General features: G+C 37.8%; 2 protein-coding genes across 2 annotated transcripts; both read right to left on the bottom strand.

Annotated features, from left to right (window-relative positions):
* Window positions 1–535: 535 nt before the first annotated feature.
* LOC103004968 (olfactory receptor 10Q1) lies at window positions 536–1,487 on the bottom strand. Its single transcript, XM_028162415.2, is given in 2 exon segments — window positions 536–656; window positions 658–1,487. Coding segments are annotated over 2 exon segments (951 nt in total).
* Window positions 1,488–12,217: 10,730 nt separating this feature from the next.
* Window positions 12,218–13,161, bottom strand: LOC103005252 (olfactory receptor 10W1). The gene is given in 2 exon segments (XM_028162409.2): window positions 12,218–12,915; window positions 12,918–13,161. Coding segments are annotated over 2 exon segments (942 nt in total).
* Window positions 13,162–17,861: the final 4,700 nt, after the last annotated feature.

Raw genomic sequence — 17,861 nt, 5'->3', positions numbered from 1 at the left:
GGGATGGATGGAATGAAGGAAGTTGATGCATTAAATAAGCTATTGCTTGCCATACGTTCATTTCCAAAATAATAATAAAATATATTTCTTTGAGTAAAATACAGGTTTTTATGGACAGTCCCTACTTAATGCATGCTTCATGGGATAAATTGAAATCATTGTCTCCTCAGGAGGCAGGATGTCTAAAGGTCTAAAGGTATCAACTTTCATTCACAGCATGTTTGGGGGGTGTTGATAGAACAATTGCCATGGGTGAGCTGTGATCTTTAAGTCAGACTAGCAGCCTAGAGCTCCTTCATTGAAAGTTTTGTCCAAATTTTCAAATCTTATTCGAAGCGCTTCAGGAAAATGAGTATAGATTGTAGACATGGGACAAGTATAGCAAGCAAACAAACAAACAAAAACAACAACAACAAAAAAACCCAAAACAAAACAAAACATATTAACTGCAAAGTGTGGGACAGTAAGTATTATAATGCTATATTTGTCATTATCATCTCAAGTGACAGACACCCACCCCAGTCCCCCTAAGCCTTCAGTTGGTATCAGAAGCTGCTTTACTGATGACGGCATTCCTCAGAACGCCTTTGACGTCCTTGTTCCGCAGAGTGTAAATCAGGGGGTTGAGTAAGGGGGTGACAGAAGTGTAGACCAGGGCGATCCTCGTCCTCTGGGGTGCTGGACCGCGGACGTAGGTAGACCAGGCTGCAGCAGCTATACTGCAGCAAGACCACGGTGAGGTGGGAGAAGCAGGCGGAGAAGGCTGGGTGGCGGCCCTCAGCAGAACGGATGCGCAGGATGGCGGAGGTGATGAACACACAGGAGACAGAAATGAGGACGAAGGGGACGGTCTGAACGAGGAGACTCACGACATAGAGGACAGCCTGGTGCAAGCGGGTGTCCGCGCAGGCCAGCCGCAGGACCGGCGTCACATCATGCAGGAAGTGGCTGATTTCCCGGCGGTGCCCGCAGAAGGGCAGGGGGAAGATTAAGGAGGTGAGCTGCAGGGGGAGGAAGAGGGCCAGGCCCATGGCACAGACCACCATTTGGATGCACAGCTTCTGGGTCATGATGAGCGGGTCGTGCAGTGGGTGGCAGATGGCCACATAGCAGTCATAGGCCGTGACTGCCAAGAGAAAACCATCAGTGCTGCCAAGGGCGACGAAAAGGAACATTTGGGTCCCACGAGCAGCTAAGGGAATGGGCTTCCGGGCCTCCAGAATGTTGGAAAGCATCAAAGGCACCACAACAGAGGTGTAGCAGATTTCCAGGAAAGACAGATTGGACCGGAAGAAATACATAGGGGTGCGGAGGGCGCTGTGTGCTGACACTGCCCAGATGATGGCTGTATTGCCGCAAAGGATCATCAAGTAGAGGAGGGGGAAGAGGATGAAGAGGAGGGCCTGGCATTCCAGGACGGTGGTGAAGACTCGAAACACAAACTCAGTGGGGCCGGACTGGTTGAGGACAGGGCTTCTAGCCAACATGTCTCCTGCAAAAGAAGAGCAGAAAGTGCTGAAACTTCCTTTGCTGAGTTACTTAATTGCCTGAGTAGAATCAGGGATTTAAAATTTGATTTTTGATTTGGAATTACCTATTTAGTATACCGTTTCCAATCTCCATGTTTGGGAATGAATTCACAATAGAGAGCATGGTATATTCTTCCTTGGAAATCTTCATGAACGGGATAGATTCTAATCTGCAAAAGTTTCTGGTGACAGAGATGTCGCCAGATGTTCCTGGAGAAACTTTTTCTTTTTTTTAACTCTGGTATTTAAAATCCAATTGACAAACGCTAACTCTTTGCTTGTATTTAATTAAACTAAAGAGTTGCATACAGTTTTACTTTGTTATCCATGGGGGATTGCTTCCAGGACCTCCTTGGATATCAAAATCCATGAATGCTCAAGTCGCTTTTATAAAATTGGATAGTATTTGCCTATAACCTACACACACATCTTCCCGTTTACTTTACATACTCTCTAGATTACTCATAATACCTAATACAATGTAAATGCTATGTAAATAGTTGCTGGTGCCTGGCAAATTCAAGTTTTGCTTTTTGGAACTTTCTGGAAAATTTTTTTTCAGATATTTTCTATTGTTGATTGGTTGAACCCACGGGTGCAGAACACACGGATAGGGAGGGCCGATCTAGCTGTAGATAGTTTCAAAATTAGGTAAGTGGACGTGATGTTTACTTTTTTGGTAAACATTCTTTTTGAAATATAGCATACATACAGAGAACTTTACAAATTCTAAGTGTACAGTTTGATCTGTTTTTTACACAGTAAATATACCAATATAAACACTACCAAGATTAAGAAATAGAACAATTTCAGTAAACTACAAGCATTCTTTATGTCTTCTCTCAGTCCTTATCCTTCACAAAGATAACTACTCTCTTGACTTTTATCACTGAAGATTAGTTTAAGCTTCAATTTGTATATGTAATAAGAAAGTGTGTACTTTATTGTAATTGGCTTCAACATTATGTCTGCAAAGTTATTTTTGCTGTTTTGTATAGCAAGACTGTTCTTTCCATTGCTTTATGGTATCCCATTTTTTATGGCTATACTATAATTTATTCATGAATTTTTCACTTTTCATCCAGTTTTGAGTCCATATAAAACTAGTCAAACACCTTTTATTCCAATCCTTTCTGATATATATTCTTTATCTATTTCCTTTTATTTGAGTATTTAAAAAAAGTTTCCAACCATGAACCTAAACTTTTAAGACTTGGACAGATTCAGATGAAAGGAACCTGTAAAGGAATCAGGTAAAAATGAAGTGGCGCTGCTTGAGGGAAGAAAAGACAATAAGAAAACTAAAAATACAATAGCAGAATTCAAATAGGCATTAAAACAATCAGGTGAGTAAGAGTTTTATGAGCATCTGGGAAGGGGAAAATACCTGTCAAGTAAGCACTTTCTACAGTTTGGACTACAATTTTATTTTCAATACAAAACCCCATGAGACAATAGAGCAATGTCTACAGAGTTTTAAGAAAAACAAATTCTTGTGAAAGAATACTATACCCAGGTTTAGTGATATATGCTCAAAAGCAACAGAAAGGGGCTTCCCTGGTGGCGCAGTGGTTGAGAATCTGCCTGCCAATGCAGGGGACACGGGTTCGAGCCCTGGTCTGGGAAGATCTCACATGCTGCGGAGCAACTAGGCCTGTGAGCCACAACTACTGAGCTTGCGCGTCTGGAGCCTGTGCTCTGCAACAAGAGAGGCCGCGATAGTGAGAGGCCCGCACACCGCGATGAAGAGTGGCACCCGCTCGCCGCAACTAGAGAAAGCCCTCGCACAGAAACGAAGACCCAACACAGCCAATAAATAAATAAATAAATAAATAAATAAATAAATAAATAAATTTTTAAAAGCAACAGAAAGATTTTCTCAGATTAACAAGGGTTCAGGAAACACAGGCATACCTCGGAGATGTGGGCTCAGTTCCAGACCACAGAAAGAAAATGAATATCGTGATAAAGCAAGTTACAACGTTTTTGGTTTCCCAGTGTATATAAAGTTGTGTTTACACCATATTATAGTCTATTAAGTGTGCAATAGCATTATGTCTAAAAAATGGGCATACCTTAATTAAAAAATGCTTTGTTGCTAAAAAATGCTAACAATTATCTGAGCCTCAGATTTGCAATAGTGACATCAAAGATCACTGATCACAGATCATTGTAAAAAATATAACGATAATGAAAAGGTTTGAAATATTACAAGAATTACCAAAATGTGACGCAGAAGCATGAAGTGAGCAAATGTTGTTGGAAAAATGGTGCCGAAAGACTTGCTTGATACAAGGTTGCCACAAACCTTCAATTTGTAAAAAAAAAAAAAAAAAAGATGCAATATCTGTGAAGCACAATAAAGTGAAGCGTGATAAAATGCTTGCATACCATTCTAAATACAATTAAAACAATTCCTCAACAAAAACTCTGGGTTGCTGTGTGATTAATTAGAACATATAATTCAAGATTGAGGAAGTTGTAATATAAAAACCTGACTTGAGAAATCAAAGAGTAAAATATATATTTAACACTAAATGGTTAATGCAAATATTGTTAAAAGCAAAAAACTTCTAAGAATAATTATTGAAAACATACATAATATAAAATGCAAAAACATTAAAATAGCTATGCATATTTAAAACCACAAATTATACAACTGGGAAATTGGTGGGGAAGGATGGGAGAAATGAAAGTATACTAATTTCCTCAATCTATGGAAGGAAGGATTCAAGAGCTATTTCATGTAGATGTGACTAATTAGAGAAATCTCTATTCAAACATGTAATTCTGAATAATAATCATCAGCAGAATACACACACAGCATATCCACTCCAAACGACCTGATTTTAAAAAGTAAATATACCAATTAAAAAAAGTAAATATTGTGCAGAGAGAAAAAAGCTGAAAACAAAGGAAAATGTGAACAAACATATAAGATAAAATAGCTTAACATAAGCTGAGAAAAGTAAATATTTCACTTCTGAAAATAAGTTTAAGTGAGGTTTATGTTTTATTAAAGGAGTCTCACATTTACATTAGAAAAAATTCAACCAAGTTTACATATATTGACATAAAATGGCTAGCAACACTTTTATTTAGCATTGTGTTTTATGACATAGCCAGTGCAAGAAGACAGAAAAAGGATGCAGAAGATTTGATTGTTTAATTTAAAACATCACAGAACAAACTGAAAAATTGAGATGAATAAGATATTCATTATGGTGGTTAGTTCGAAACAGAATGTAGTAGGGAGTCTCAACTAATTCTTACTTAACTGATGTGTCAGATTAACCAATGCTCCTCATCCCCTCTGTGCAATATACTAGATTATGACCATGAAGTACTGAACACAAAAGACCTATGGCTTATTCTCTGATATGTTTGAACATTCCTACAACCACAAATTGAATTGTATGTCTATAAGTCAGTTGAATTTCACCCAAGCCTAATTAGACCATTTGGATTCATTTTTGTAATGATGTAATTTTATTACATTAAAATTCCAATATTTTTATTTTTTAATTTATTTTTCATTCTTTTGGCCACGCAGCATGTGGTCTTATTTCCCTGACCAGAGATTGAACCCGTGCCACCTGCATTGGAAGCACAGAGTCTTAACCACTGGACCGTCAGGGAAGTCCTGACATTCAAATATTTTAAAAAGTGGAAGAAAACTAGAAGATAGTGTAGATAAATATTTTTCAGATCTCAGAGTACAACCAAGTGACTTAAAACCAAATGAGCAGAGAACATAAAAATATTGATATTTTGACAGAATAAAAATTTAAAATTTCTGTGTACAAAAAGTACAATAAGCAAACTGAATAGAAAATGAAATTTTATAACCCAGAAAAAAATCATCATCAGAAAAACAGGCAATTCAAAAACGAAGAATTCAAAGGCAAAAAATATATAAAAATTCAATTTCATTATTATTCAAATAAATATAAATTTAAATAAAATTGGATACTATTTTCTGCTTAGAAACCAACAGTTTTAGAAAAAAGATAATACCTGGTGTTGTGAAAGTTGTGAAGAGGAATATATTCCCAAATATTGCTACTGGAAGTATAAAGTGCTATAAAGATGTGTGGAGTGCAATCTGGTAATATATAATAAAAGACTTGAAGAAATGCATTCACTTTGATTCAGCAATAATGTACTAAGGAATTTTTTATAAACTAACCATGTGTATGTGCATAAAATTGTTGACAGAAGTGTTCATTAAAGTTTTCAATATAATGGTGGAAAATTGTAAATATCGATAATGAGAAAATGCTTAAATTCAACTGTGGTCTATCCATGTGATGGAACACTGCAATCATTTGAAAATGATGTTGCAGAAAAATACTTAGTAAGATTGGGAAGCTCATGCAAAAACAGATTATAAACAAGTGTTAAATCATGATTCCATTTAAAAAATAATTATTTCTGTTCATAAAAAATAAAAGAACATACCTTAAAATGTTAACAATAAGTATACGAGGTTGGTGGGATTTTAGTTTATGGCTTCTATCTTTACAAATTTTACAAATTTCTATATTTACAAATTTTACAATGAATATACCCAATTTTGCAACCATATAATACATTTAAAAATTTCCTTTGTCTTTTGTTATTTTAACATAACGTTGGGAAGGAAAAATGGTAGAGTGTTAATCGCATGGATTTTTGTAGTCAGTTAGATCTGGGTGTGAAAACTACCCTTATTTGCTAATTTAATTTTTTCTTAATTATGTTACTTGATAAGCCTTGATTCACTAATGTGTGATTGGAGATGTGAATATGGAGCATTATGAGGACTTTATGAAAATTAAATGTTTCAAATATAAAATGTGCCTGGATATAACACTGGACATAACACGTGTCCAGTGAACACAACTACCTTCCTTTCTCTTTTCTCATGATGGTGAGTTTCCCTTGGATATTTACCCTTCAGTTCTTATCTTTTCCAGAGTAGACAGTGAGGCTCCTCTAGAGTGGTATCCTCCCAGGCCTTGCAGTTGCTCTGCTAAACCTTGAAAATCAGAAGAAGAGTAAAAGAGAAAAGGAAGAAGAATAAAATAAAATGTATGAGACATTTCAGTAAAATAATGTGATTATATACTACCAAAGCCAAGTAAGATAGACCTTGGCTCAGGAAAACATTTAAAAAAGAATCTATCTTACTAAGACTTGAATATCAAATGAGCAAGATTTGGTGCAAAACATACTTAATCTGTGGATAATGGAAGATATGTAGTATTGGAGCCTGATGTCTGCCAGGACAAGTTATACTAGGGCAATTTCAAGGGAAAAAATTAGCACATATATTCAAGGTGAGGCTATAATCTATTAAAAAATAAAACGCATCAAATTTTGTACTTACATATGAGGGTTTTCCCTTTCGATGGTCACTTTCAAAGGTTTTGCACTTACTCAAATGGTGTTTCTTTCAAACCATTTTAGGATTGCCTCTGGGGGTTATTTTAAAAGACTGCACATTTTCTTGAATATCATTAGTTGTGACGTATGTTCACACTTGGGAGAATGCATTGGCTTTTTTTTCTTAATAGCAAAATATTTGAGGTACAGTGAGATAAAATATAGTAAATTAACCAGGTGGCCCCATTTTGCACAGTAGAGTTTGATCAGAACAGGAGTTGGTGAAGATAATATTGTTGTGAGTAGAAACATATGTTTATCTTCAGCTTTTTTTTGAAATGTAAGAATAAATATTATCGGGGCTTCCCTGGTGGTGCAGTGGTTGAGAATCTGCCTGCCAGTGCAGGGGACACGGGTTCGAGCCCTGGTCTGGGAGGATTCCACATGCCGCGGAGTAACTGGGCCCATGAGCCACAACTACTGAGCCTGCGCATCTGGAGCCTGTGCTCCGCAACAAGAGAGGCCGCGATAGTGAGAGGCCCGCGCACCGCGATGAAGAGTGGCCCCCGCTTGCCACAACTAGAGAAAGCCCTCGCACAGAAACGAAGACCCAACACAGCCATAAATAAATAAATTAATTAATTAATCTAAAAAAAAAGAATAAATATTATCAATGCTATTAGGTGTACCATTCAAGATGCGTGGCAAAATCTTTGTGAAAATTTTCCTCATGTTCAAGTTTTCAACCATAAGTAATTGATTTTGTCATTCCAATTCATCTGTTTTGGCCACTGACCTTAAAGTAATCTCTCCATTGGCACAAATGAAAAATCTGACCATTTCAACATTTTCATCTGGCTTATGTGTGAGGGGTTGATTGGATCTAAAAAAGTTCTTGATAGACATCATCCCGGTGCCAGCTCTTTATTTCATGGCCAGAAGAGCTCTGTGCAAATACATTTGAATCTTTATCATCCTATTGTATTTCACGAGGCATTCAAAACTTCATTTCTTTATTACTTAACAATCCATGTAAATCCATAAAGCTGCATTTATTCTTCTCAGTCTTCTACTACTCTTCCCAAAACTCTTTTCAGAGAATCTTGCAACCCTGTTATCTTTGCTACTCACAGAATTCACTTTATTTCTGGGTGCCCACATTCCTTCCTTGTGGAACACTCAACTCCTGGCAATGCCATTTTGATAAACATTTCAATCAGGGCTGTATTTAAGCACCACAAGGGCAAGAATGCCTGTCTTGTTCACCAGTATATCTCTATCACAATTAATTCGATTTGAACTAGATTGAATTATTTTGTAGTTAAATCTCATGTCCTTTCAAAGCCAATATCCAGTGGCACCTCCTATAACCCAGTTATGCTGCCATTGCTTTAGCCCTACATAGATTAGGGCTTTCTCAGTCCAATGGTTATTTTGCCTATATTTGTCTGCTGCATGCAAAAAAGGAAGGCTTTGATGGGGTAGATTCACTTGATTAATGGATGGTGGAAAACACAGCAATTAAACTATTGATGTGCTTGTTGAAACAATTAGTTTGATAATGTTGGGAAACTCATCTAGTTAACTGTTATCTTCAATGACTGATGAAGCAGTATTGCAAGGTGTCAGGTATGCTTGCTGCTAATCCACAAACACTGTGCATATAAAACCAAAGCACTTGTGAAAATGTCAGGGACCCATGAAACCATAGCAAAGCCCAGTCATAGGTCAAATGTGTGCTCATTTATAAAGCATATATAAAGTTGAATCTCTATACCTGGGAACTGTAAGGGAACTTAAGAGGCACCTAGTCCCACATATATCCTACATGCAAAAACCAAGGTCTACTGAGATTCAGCCTTATTCAGAGGCATATGGCTAGTTATGAGCATATCTGGGGCCAGAATCTACGTTCTATTTGATTAGTTACCAGAGTGTAAAGTATACATACAGGCCTTGAGTCTATCTCACGTTTCATCTACAACAAAGGCTATGTAACTTATTTAAGAGAGTGCAAACATCCATGCAGAAAGGACACAGTATGATTCTGACAGTGATGCTGAAAAACATGCCCAAGCTCTGTCTGATACTATGCTCACAAGAGAAGCAACATCTTTTGTAGAATAATTTGAAAACTCTTTAAAACTTCTCCTGTTCCAAACGATTTCCCCTAATGTGACCACTGTGCCATTCCCAAGTTAATTTTACCTTTTTTTTTAATTTCCCCCCACCACCAGCTTTATTAAGGAAAAATTGACAAATGTAATTGTATATATTTAAGGTGTACAATATGATGATTTGATATCTATATATACATTTTGAAATGATTACCAAGATCAAGATAATTAAGAGACATTTGATCTCTCAACAAGAGTGTGGGTTCTGGATCTGACACTTAATAGTTTTAGAACCACGGACAAAGTTACTTAATCTCTATGAATCTCAGATTTTTAGCTACAAAGGGTATGATATAGTTACCCTAGAGAGTTATTGTGAGAATTAACAGTAAGATGAATCAAGTGTTCTGCCTGACTTCTAGTAGGTGTTCTTTTTCCATTCTCCTTATTGCATTTTCTGCCCAGATCTACTGAACCACTTTCAGTTCCTTCCCATGGTCCCTCTTGCTCTGGGGACTTGGCATTATCTATTCCTTCCTCCTTGGACACTCTTCTCCTTCTGCTCCTTAGCTACATCTTCTCCTTCAGAGCTCAGTTCAGGTGTCATCTCCCCCAGAAAGCTTTCCTTGATCCTCATCTTTCCCCAACTCTAGTGATAGGTACTCCTCTGAACTTCCAAAAAACCTTCTTCTCACCTCAACTATAAGAAGATATAACAATTGTAAATATTTATGTACCCAATATAGGAGCACCTCAATACATAAGGCAAAGGCTAACATCCATAAAAGTGGAAATCACAGTAACACAGTAGGAGTAGGGGACTTTAACACCTCACTTTCACCAATGGACAGATCATCCAAAATGAAAATAAATAAGGAAACACAAGCTTTAAATGACGCATTAAACAAGCTGGACTTAATTGATATTTATAGGACATTCGATCCAAAAACAACAGAATACACTTTCTTCTAAAGTGCTCATAGAACATTCTCCAGGATAGATCATACCTTGGGTCACATATCAAGCCTTGGTAAATTTAAGAAAATGGAAATCATATCAAGTATCGTTTCCAACCACAACGATATAAGACTAGATAACAATTACAGGAAAAAAAGAGTAAAATATAAAAACACATGGAGGTTAAACAATACACTACTAAATAATCAAGAGATCACTGAAGAAATCAAAGAGGAAATCAAAAAATACCTAGAAACAAATGACAATGAAAACACGACGACCCAAAACCTATGGGATGCAGCAAAAGCAGTTCAAAGAGAGAGGTTTATAGCAATACAATCCTACCTCAAGAAACAAGAAACTTCTCAAAAAAACAACATAACTTTACACCTAAAGCAATTAGAGAAAAAAGAACAAAAAAACCCCCAAAGTTAGCAGAAGGAAAGAAATCATAAAGATCAGATCAGAAATAAATGAAAAAGAAATGAAGAAAACAAGAGCAAAGATCAATAAAACTAAAAGCTGGTTCTTTGAGAACAAACAAAATTGACAAACAATTAGCCAGACTCATCAAGAAAAAAAGGGAGAAGACTCAAATCAATAGAATTAGAAATGAAAAAGGAGACATAACAACTGACACTGCAGAAATACAAAGGATCACGAGAGATTACTACAAGAAACTATATGCCAATAAAATGGACAACCTGAAAGAAATGGACAAATGGCTGGTGGGAAGCAGCTGCATAGCACAGGGAGATCAGCTCGGTGCTTTGTGACCACCTAGAGGGGTGGAGTAGGGAGTTTGGGAGGGAGACGCAAGAGAGCGGGGATACGGGGTTATGTGTATACGTATGGCTGATTCACTTTGTTATACAACAGAAGCTAATGCACCATTGTAGAGCAATTATACTCCAATAAAGATGTTGAAAAAAAAATCAATGAAAGGGAAAGTCAAAATTAGGAAGAAAATGTTAACAATAAATATATCTGACAAAGGAATTATATCCAGAATGTGTAATAAACTCATAAATAAATAAAAAGCCACTTAAAATTGGCAGATGCTTAATGTATTACTTCACGAAAGAAGATATCCAAATAGTCAATAAAAGGTACTCATCATCATTTTGCCAGGGAAATACAAATAAACATTGACTCTGAATCTGGAATCCCTGGGTTCAAATTACAAATTCTAATTCCATCACATATTAGCTGCATAACCTTACACCAAGTACTTAAACTCTCAGTTTCCTCATTGGAAATAGGATAATAACAGTCTTCATACGCTTTTTGAAGATTAAGAGAATATATATGCATATGTATAATTTATGGTGCACAGTAAGTACTTAATTCATGTTACCTATCACTAATAACTAGTATTTGAAAACATAAATTTAAGGCTGCATAATATTCTTTCATACAAAATTGTTTATCTAATACTTTATTGTGAAGAAAGCACATAATTATTAACATATTTTCATTTTTACATAAAATGCTATAATAAACAATTTTTTCCTGATTATTCTGTTTGCCCCTAACTCTCAGAGTCCTTTTCTGTCCTTTCCCATTCCAAAAGGCTAACTTCTGAGAGCTGAAATACTCAGTCTCCTCTGCCCTCTTGCTTCCAGTTGGGTTTGGCCAATGGGAAACAGGCAAGAGATGGGAGGGCACAAGCAGAGAGAGGTTGGGGTATTTATCTCCCACTTTCTCCTTGCCCTGTCATAGTTCTATCAATAGTTGCTTTTTTTCAAAACCATAGTTCCAACATAGTTCCAACCAAGAGTTTTATCTTGATAAATCTAGCTCTCTTTTGTCTCTGATAATACCGTACCCTCTTATGCCTCTGAGGTCTGGGGGTCAAAACGTCTTCCTGCTATTGCTAGTATGTAAGTGCCTTGACACAAATTATTGTTTCCCTTACTCATAGTTCTGAATATAGTCCCTTTATAATTTTTTTCAGTTAAACACTGTTGTATTAACCATCTGTTTCCAGCTGATACCTGAGGTGCAGTCTTAGACTTGCCACTTTCTATTGTATTATGCTTATCTGTTAATTCTTTTCTAGAAGAGAAATTATTGAGTCAAATGGTGGAAACATGTTAAAGATCTCTGGCACACATAGCTAAATAGTATCCACATCATTTATACCATTTTTAAGGTAAGTTTTAACATCCACTGAGAGAAATTCTAGTTGCATGAGAATTTGCGCAAGCTGCAACCAAACCCTTGCCTGAGAGGTCATACCCTCCCCTAGCTTTTCTGGAAGAGGCAATTCCGGGTAAGAACTCCCCCTATGGCCCCCTTCATCCCACTGCTCCTCAGGGTGTAGACAAATGGGTTGAGAACTGGGGTTCACAATGTGTACACCAGGGAGACGAACTGATCTTGTTTGGGGTAGTAGCTGGAGCTGGGGCACCGGTACATGAAGGTACAGCAGCCATACTGCAGCAGGACCACAGTGGGGCGGGAGGAGCAGGTGGAGAAGGCCCGGTGGCGGCCAGCTGCTGAGCAAATCCTGAGCACGGCGGCCACAGGGAAGGCGTAGGAGGTGGTGATAAAGAAGAAAGGCACAGCTATGGCTAGTGTGGTTGCCACCCGCACTGACTGCTCACAGAAGAGGCTGTTGGCAGAAACGAGACGCATCACTGGCTGTGCGTCACAAAAGAAGTGCTCTATATTCCGAGCCGGGCAGAATGGCAGAGAGAAGATGAAGACCACTAGCTGTAAGGACAGGAATAAGCCAATGACCACAGAGGCCGCAACCAAGCGGACACAAAGAGTTAAAGTCAGGATGAGAGGGTATCGCAAGGGGTGGCAAATGGCAACATACCGGTCATAGGCCATGATAGCCAAAAGGAAGCGATCGGCACTGCCAAATCCAGTGAGGAAAACCATCTGAGTGGCACAGCCCGGGAGGGAGATGGTTTTCGCTGACTGTAGGATGTTGCCAGGATGTGGGGCACCACCACAGCCGTGTAGCATATTTCTACTCCCAAGAGGCTGCTCAGGAAATAGTACATGGGTTTGTGTAGGCAGGCTTCTGTCTGGATGGCCACCAAAATGAGGACATTCCCAATGACGAACAATGTATAAACCAGGCTGATCCCAAGCAAGGACAGGACACGCAGCTCTGGGTGGGAGGGATAGGCCAGGAACACAAATTCTGTTAACACTGAGCGATTTTCCCAGGTCATTGAGCTAACAGCTTTTCTATGTCGAGTTACAAAGAAAGAATAAAGAATCAGACTGATAGTAAATTGGTTCATACTTTGAGCTATGATCTAAATCAGGGCTGGAGTTAAAAACTAGAAGAATTAGGACTAATTCTCTTTTTTCATCCCCTTTTACTAAGTTTCTTCATATAAATATCTACAACTTATATTCTAACTTCCAAAAGTTGGTCTAAATTATATAAGATTTTTTTGAGGAAAAGAGGCAGAGGAAGTTTGTGGAATTCCAAGCTATTTTCAATAGAAGTGGAATGAAAATTAAATTGTTTCAGTAAATTCACAAGAAAGTGTCAAGGAATTCTTGAGAGCAGGGGTTGTTAAGTTGAAAGCAGGAAGTTATTCATTTATTCATTCGTTCACATATTTATTTACACACAATGCCTCCTGAGGTATTGACTCAGGGATATACGAATGTAACACTGAAAAGCTAGTGATATGACGGAAAATGAAGAAAAAAACCCAAACCCTATGCCCATGGGCAAAGAGCTGCCATAGGTCTGAGACTGACAGTGTCAGGCATAAGCCTCAGAAGGCAAAGCCCTCCCAACTCTTGGTTTCTCTATCCATATCCAATCAAGGAGTTTTATCATCGGCCTCCTCCTGGCTTGTGGTGGTATGGGAAAATATGTGATCATAAGCTGTTGGAGAACTAAGCATCCTTTCTGTGAGTTTAGGGATGACTAGGAAAGACCATGGAAAGACTTGGACTGATATGTAACTCTCTGGATGCTAAAACTCTAAACATTTGTTTTTTCATTCAGAAAAGCAGAACATCCTTCATCACTTCTTGAACATTGGTCCATAGCTTTAATCTGTTGAGACTGACATTTAAAAAAAATCCTCAGTCTGGGACTCCACATCTTAATGTATCCTTCGTACAGTCACTCACATTTTTTTTTATTAATTAAGTGCCAAGCCATATACAATGGTGATCAAAATGGCACAATTGTGTCCAAGGGGTTATATATCTTAATGAGAGAGACAGACACTGTTAAAGAATCTGGCATGTACATATATAAAAATATATTATATATTTACATATTACATGTTATATATATATATATATATGCCATGTATATCCATATAATTAAAACTGTCACTAAGTGTTGTAAAGAAAAACAGTGTGTTATAAGATTGTGCAACCTGGGGCTCTTGCATAGCTGTGATTAAGGGTTTCTTAAAAGGCTTCCTAGAGGAAGTAATATTTAATCTTAGATCTGAAAAAATAGAAATTAAGAGACGTAGGTAGAGTAGTGGAGTTCATATTGTGGACAAAATAGTGAATTTTGCGGTTCAAAGAGAGTGAAGTGTATTATATCAACATATCGTCACCTTGCTATTCCAGTTTGACAGTAAATATATTGCATAGGACAGAGGCAAGATAACAGCACTTTGGCATCATCCCCAGAAGTCTGCCCCAGGCTGGCATCTATTCGTTAATCCACACCCATCTCAGGGCCTCCAAGTCACACCCCACATTACATTCTCATCTTCCTTCTTACTTCTTCAGCAAGAGCATCTGTAGTTGGCAAAAGTGTCATGAGAAACGTTGTCTATGTGCATTCTGGAAATACAGAAAGTGTAGGCTGGAGCAGCTTTCCAATTGTCTAGTTAGCACCGTGCAAAAAAAGGTTACTGGATTTAGCAATACTAGACCTGCAGTAGAATCTCCATCTATTGTTCTCGCCTGGGCAGATCATCTTACATTAATTTCTCTTTTCTCATGTTTAAAAGATGTAAATAATAATACTTACCTAATGGAGTTGTGATGAGATAAAGTATTTAGAACCCTTGGCTTGGTGTATGAAACCTTTAAAATTGCATAATAAATGTTAATTCTTCTCTCCTTTAAATCTTTCAAGGGGATGATAATAATAGCTGCTTCATAGCAGGGGATTAAATGAGGTACCTTGTGAGGAAAAGGTTTTTATAAATCCTTAAACCTTAAATGTATATTAGTCATTCCTCCAATATTTCTTGGACTGAGATTAGTAATTATCATTTTAAACAGAAGAATAAGCTTTCCAAGTGAATTCAGAGAAACTCTGTTAAGTCATGGGCTGAACTAGTTCTGAAATCCTGAAGTATCTACTTGTAAAGCCATTACGTGCTTTTCTAGCCAGCATCAGCAAGTGCCTGGTATGTTGCAAATCTACAAGGAGGTAGAAAAAGGCTTTCCCTTACCTTTAGCATGAGAAGGGAGAGGAGTTTACTGAGCCAGTATTCTTGGTTACATTCATAAAAGACAGGACCTAGCAGGTGATATCTGACCACTCTGATGGATAGAGAAACGAGGACCATGAGCCTGGAGAGACTACCCAGTTGGACTGAGACTTCAGTAACCTTCCTAAATTAAAAACCACGGCAGGAGTAAATTACTTTGCTATCTAGGGTCTTGTCTCATAAATTCCATCTCCCAGAAGAAGGTGGTGTAGTGATTGCTGATCTCCTCCCCTGTTACAAGATAATTAGTCCAACTGAAACTGTCTCTCCACTTGGGATACCCAGTCAATGGAAGGTCTGGGGTATGTTTGTCATAGTAAGAGCCAGTATTAAACCCTTTATTGACATTTTCAGTGTTCAAAATAATTTTCTGAGAAATAGGAAGTTACCTAATCAAGGTCATTTGAACATCCTGTTCCAAGGAGTTTATACCTACCAGATGACCAGAGCTGAGTTCAGCCCAAGTCTCAAATTATTATCACCCTGGAGAATTGAGACCATATTTTATATTTTATCTGGCTTCCATGCGACCTAGCATAGTGCTATGTATTTAATAGATCCTCAGTGAGTATTTATCAAATGTTTCACCTTTTCCATGGTATGTTTCTTTGTTTAACTCTCCACGAGCAGAGACATTCCCCTAGGTTTTAGCAAATTAGCTTATTCCTTGAAAAATTGTTGCCTGGTTATGTGTTTATAGATGTTTATATGTCTGTGTGTGAATGTATGATCCCACGTGCCCCATATATTCAAAGGTAAGCCCTCTGCATGGGTCTAGAGTGATTAATGTAGTACTTTGATGTGTGTGCATGTGCAGGTCTTATATTGCACTACCTATATTTCACACACTTTGCATATATTAACTCATTTCATCCTTACAACAATTCTAAGAAGGAAGTACTATTGGTATCCCATTTACACATTTTATTATTATGTTATTTAACCCTTACAAGAACTCAGCAAAATGAGTGATATTTCTATTTACAGGTGTAAGTCACAGGTAAAAGGTTGATAGAATTTGAGTAATTTGACCAAGAATAGATGCAGCAAGTAGCTGAGATGGAGTTTGCTTGACTCTAAAGCATATTCTTATTCCTCTACAGCAAGCTTCATCCAGCCACATTGCTCTCAATTACTTTTTAGTGGAAGTAAAGTCTGGCTCTTATGTCAAAGATGAAACGTAATATTGTTTATAGGCCATGTAAAGGCTGAACCTACTAACTTCTATCCTCCTCCTAGTTCTTTGCTCCAGAGACCATGTGTTTCTTGCAGTCCCTTCTCACCATCCTTCTTCCCACCACCAGACCTTTGCACATGCTGTTCACTCTGCTGAGACTGCCCCTTCTTCTTTTCTCTTTACCGAAGTAACTCCTACTTATCCTTTGTCCCATTTCCATTACAATTTCCTCAGGGAAGTTTTCCCTGACTTTGGTCATGTCAGGGTCAAAAGCACTTTTGGGAACTTTCTTTTTGGAATCTCATGTATCCCTCCATCATTGCAACTGTCACTGCTGTAATTTTACATGTTTGATTAATTTCCATCTCCATTAGCCGTGTGTAAGCTCAGTGAGGACAAAGACTGTCTCCTCCTCCTCAACTTGTATGTATATTGTACGTGTAACAAAAGGTGCTTCCAACTGGGCACTGTTGACATTTTGGGCTGGATGATTCTGTTGTGAGGGGCTGTCCTGCACACTGTAGAATATTTCACAGCATCCTTGATTCTACTCACTAGATGACAGCAGCATCAGCTCCTACCCACTGTTTATGATAACCCAAAATTTCTCCAGACATTAAAAATGTTTCCCTGGGAGGCTAAATTGCCCTCAGCTGAGAACCACTGGGCTGGACATATAGAAGGTGCCCAAAACTATTTGTTGAATAATTGAATAAATAGCTTAAGACTCAGGTCTGGAACGCTATGGGAATGAATTATTCAACTCAAGATAAAGATTGAGAAGTTGGTATGTGAACACAGAATTGTAGCTAGCTGGGCTGTATGTGTTTAAATCTTCTTTCTATCCATCTAAGGTTGTCTGATGCATTTTCCTGACTGTTGTAAAGATATTTCAGTTAAATGAATTAGGGATGGTTATCTGAAATCAGAGCATCCTTTTCTCTGTTTATCTCTAAGGAAATATCGATTCTTTCTTACCAGCTCTTCATCTTGAATAATATAGATTAACTCCTGTCTGAAAGATTTCTTTAGAAGCAAGTTGTCTGTGTGGATCCTTGTTTGGGGGAATGAGGGAAAAAGTGAATGGTCCTAAGAAACCAAGACACATCTGGGGTAACGGGAGCTTGGAAAGGGGACTTATGACTGTGAAAACACACACACACACACACACATACACACACACACACACACACACTTGTTCATGCAAAATAGCTGACCACAGCAAAATAGAAAGTGCTTAGACTTTGGGATTGTCTTGACCTGA

This window comes from Balaenoptera acutorostrata, chromosome 9 (genome assembly GCF_949987535.1).
Source record: "Balaenoptera acutorostrata chromosome 9, mBalAcu1.1, whole genome shotgun sequence".
NCBI lineage: Eukaryota > Metazoa > Chordata > Mammalia > Artiodactyla > Balaenopteridae > Balaenoptera > Balaenoptera acutorostrata.
The sequence above is the reverse complement of the archived record's forward strand: the minus strand, read 5'-3'. Positions and strand labels throughout refer to the sequence as shown.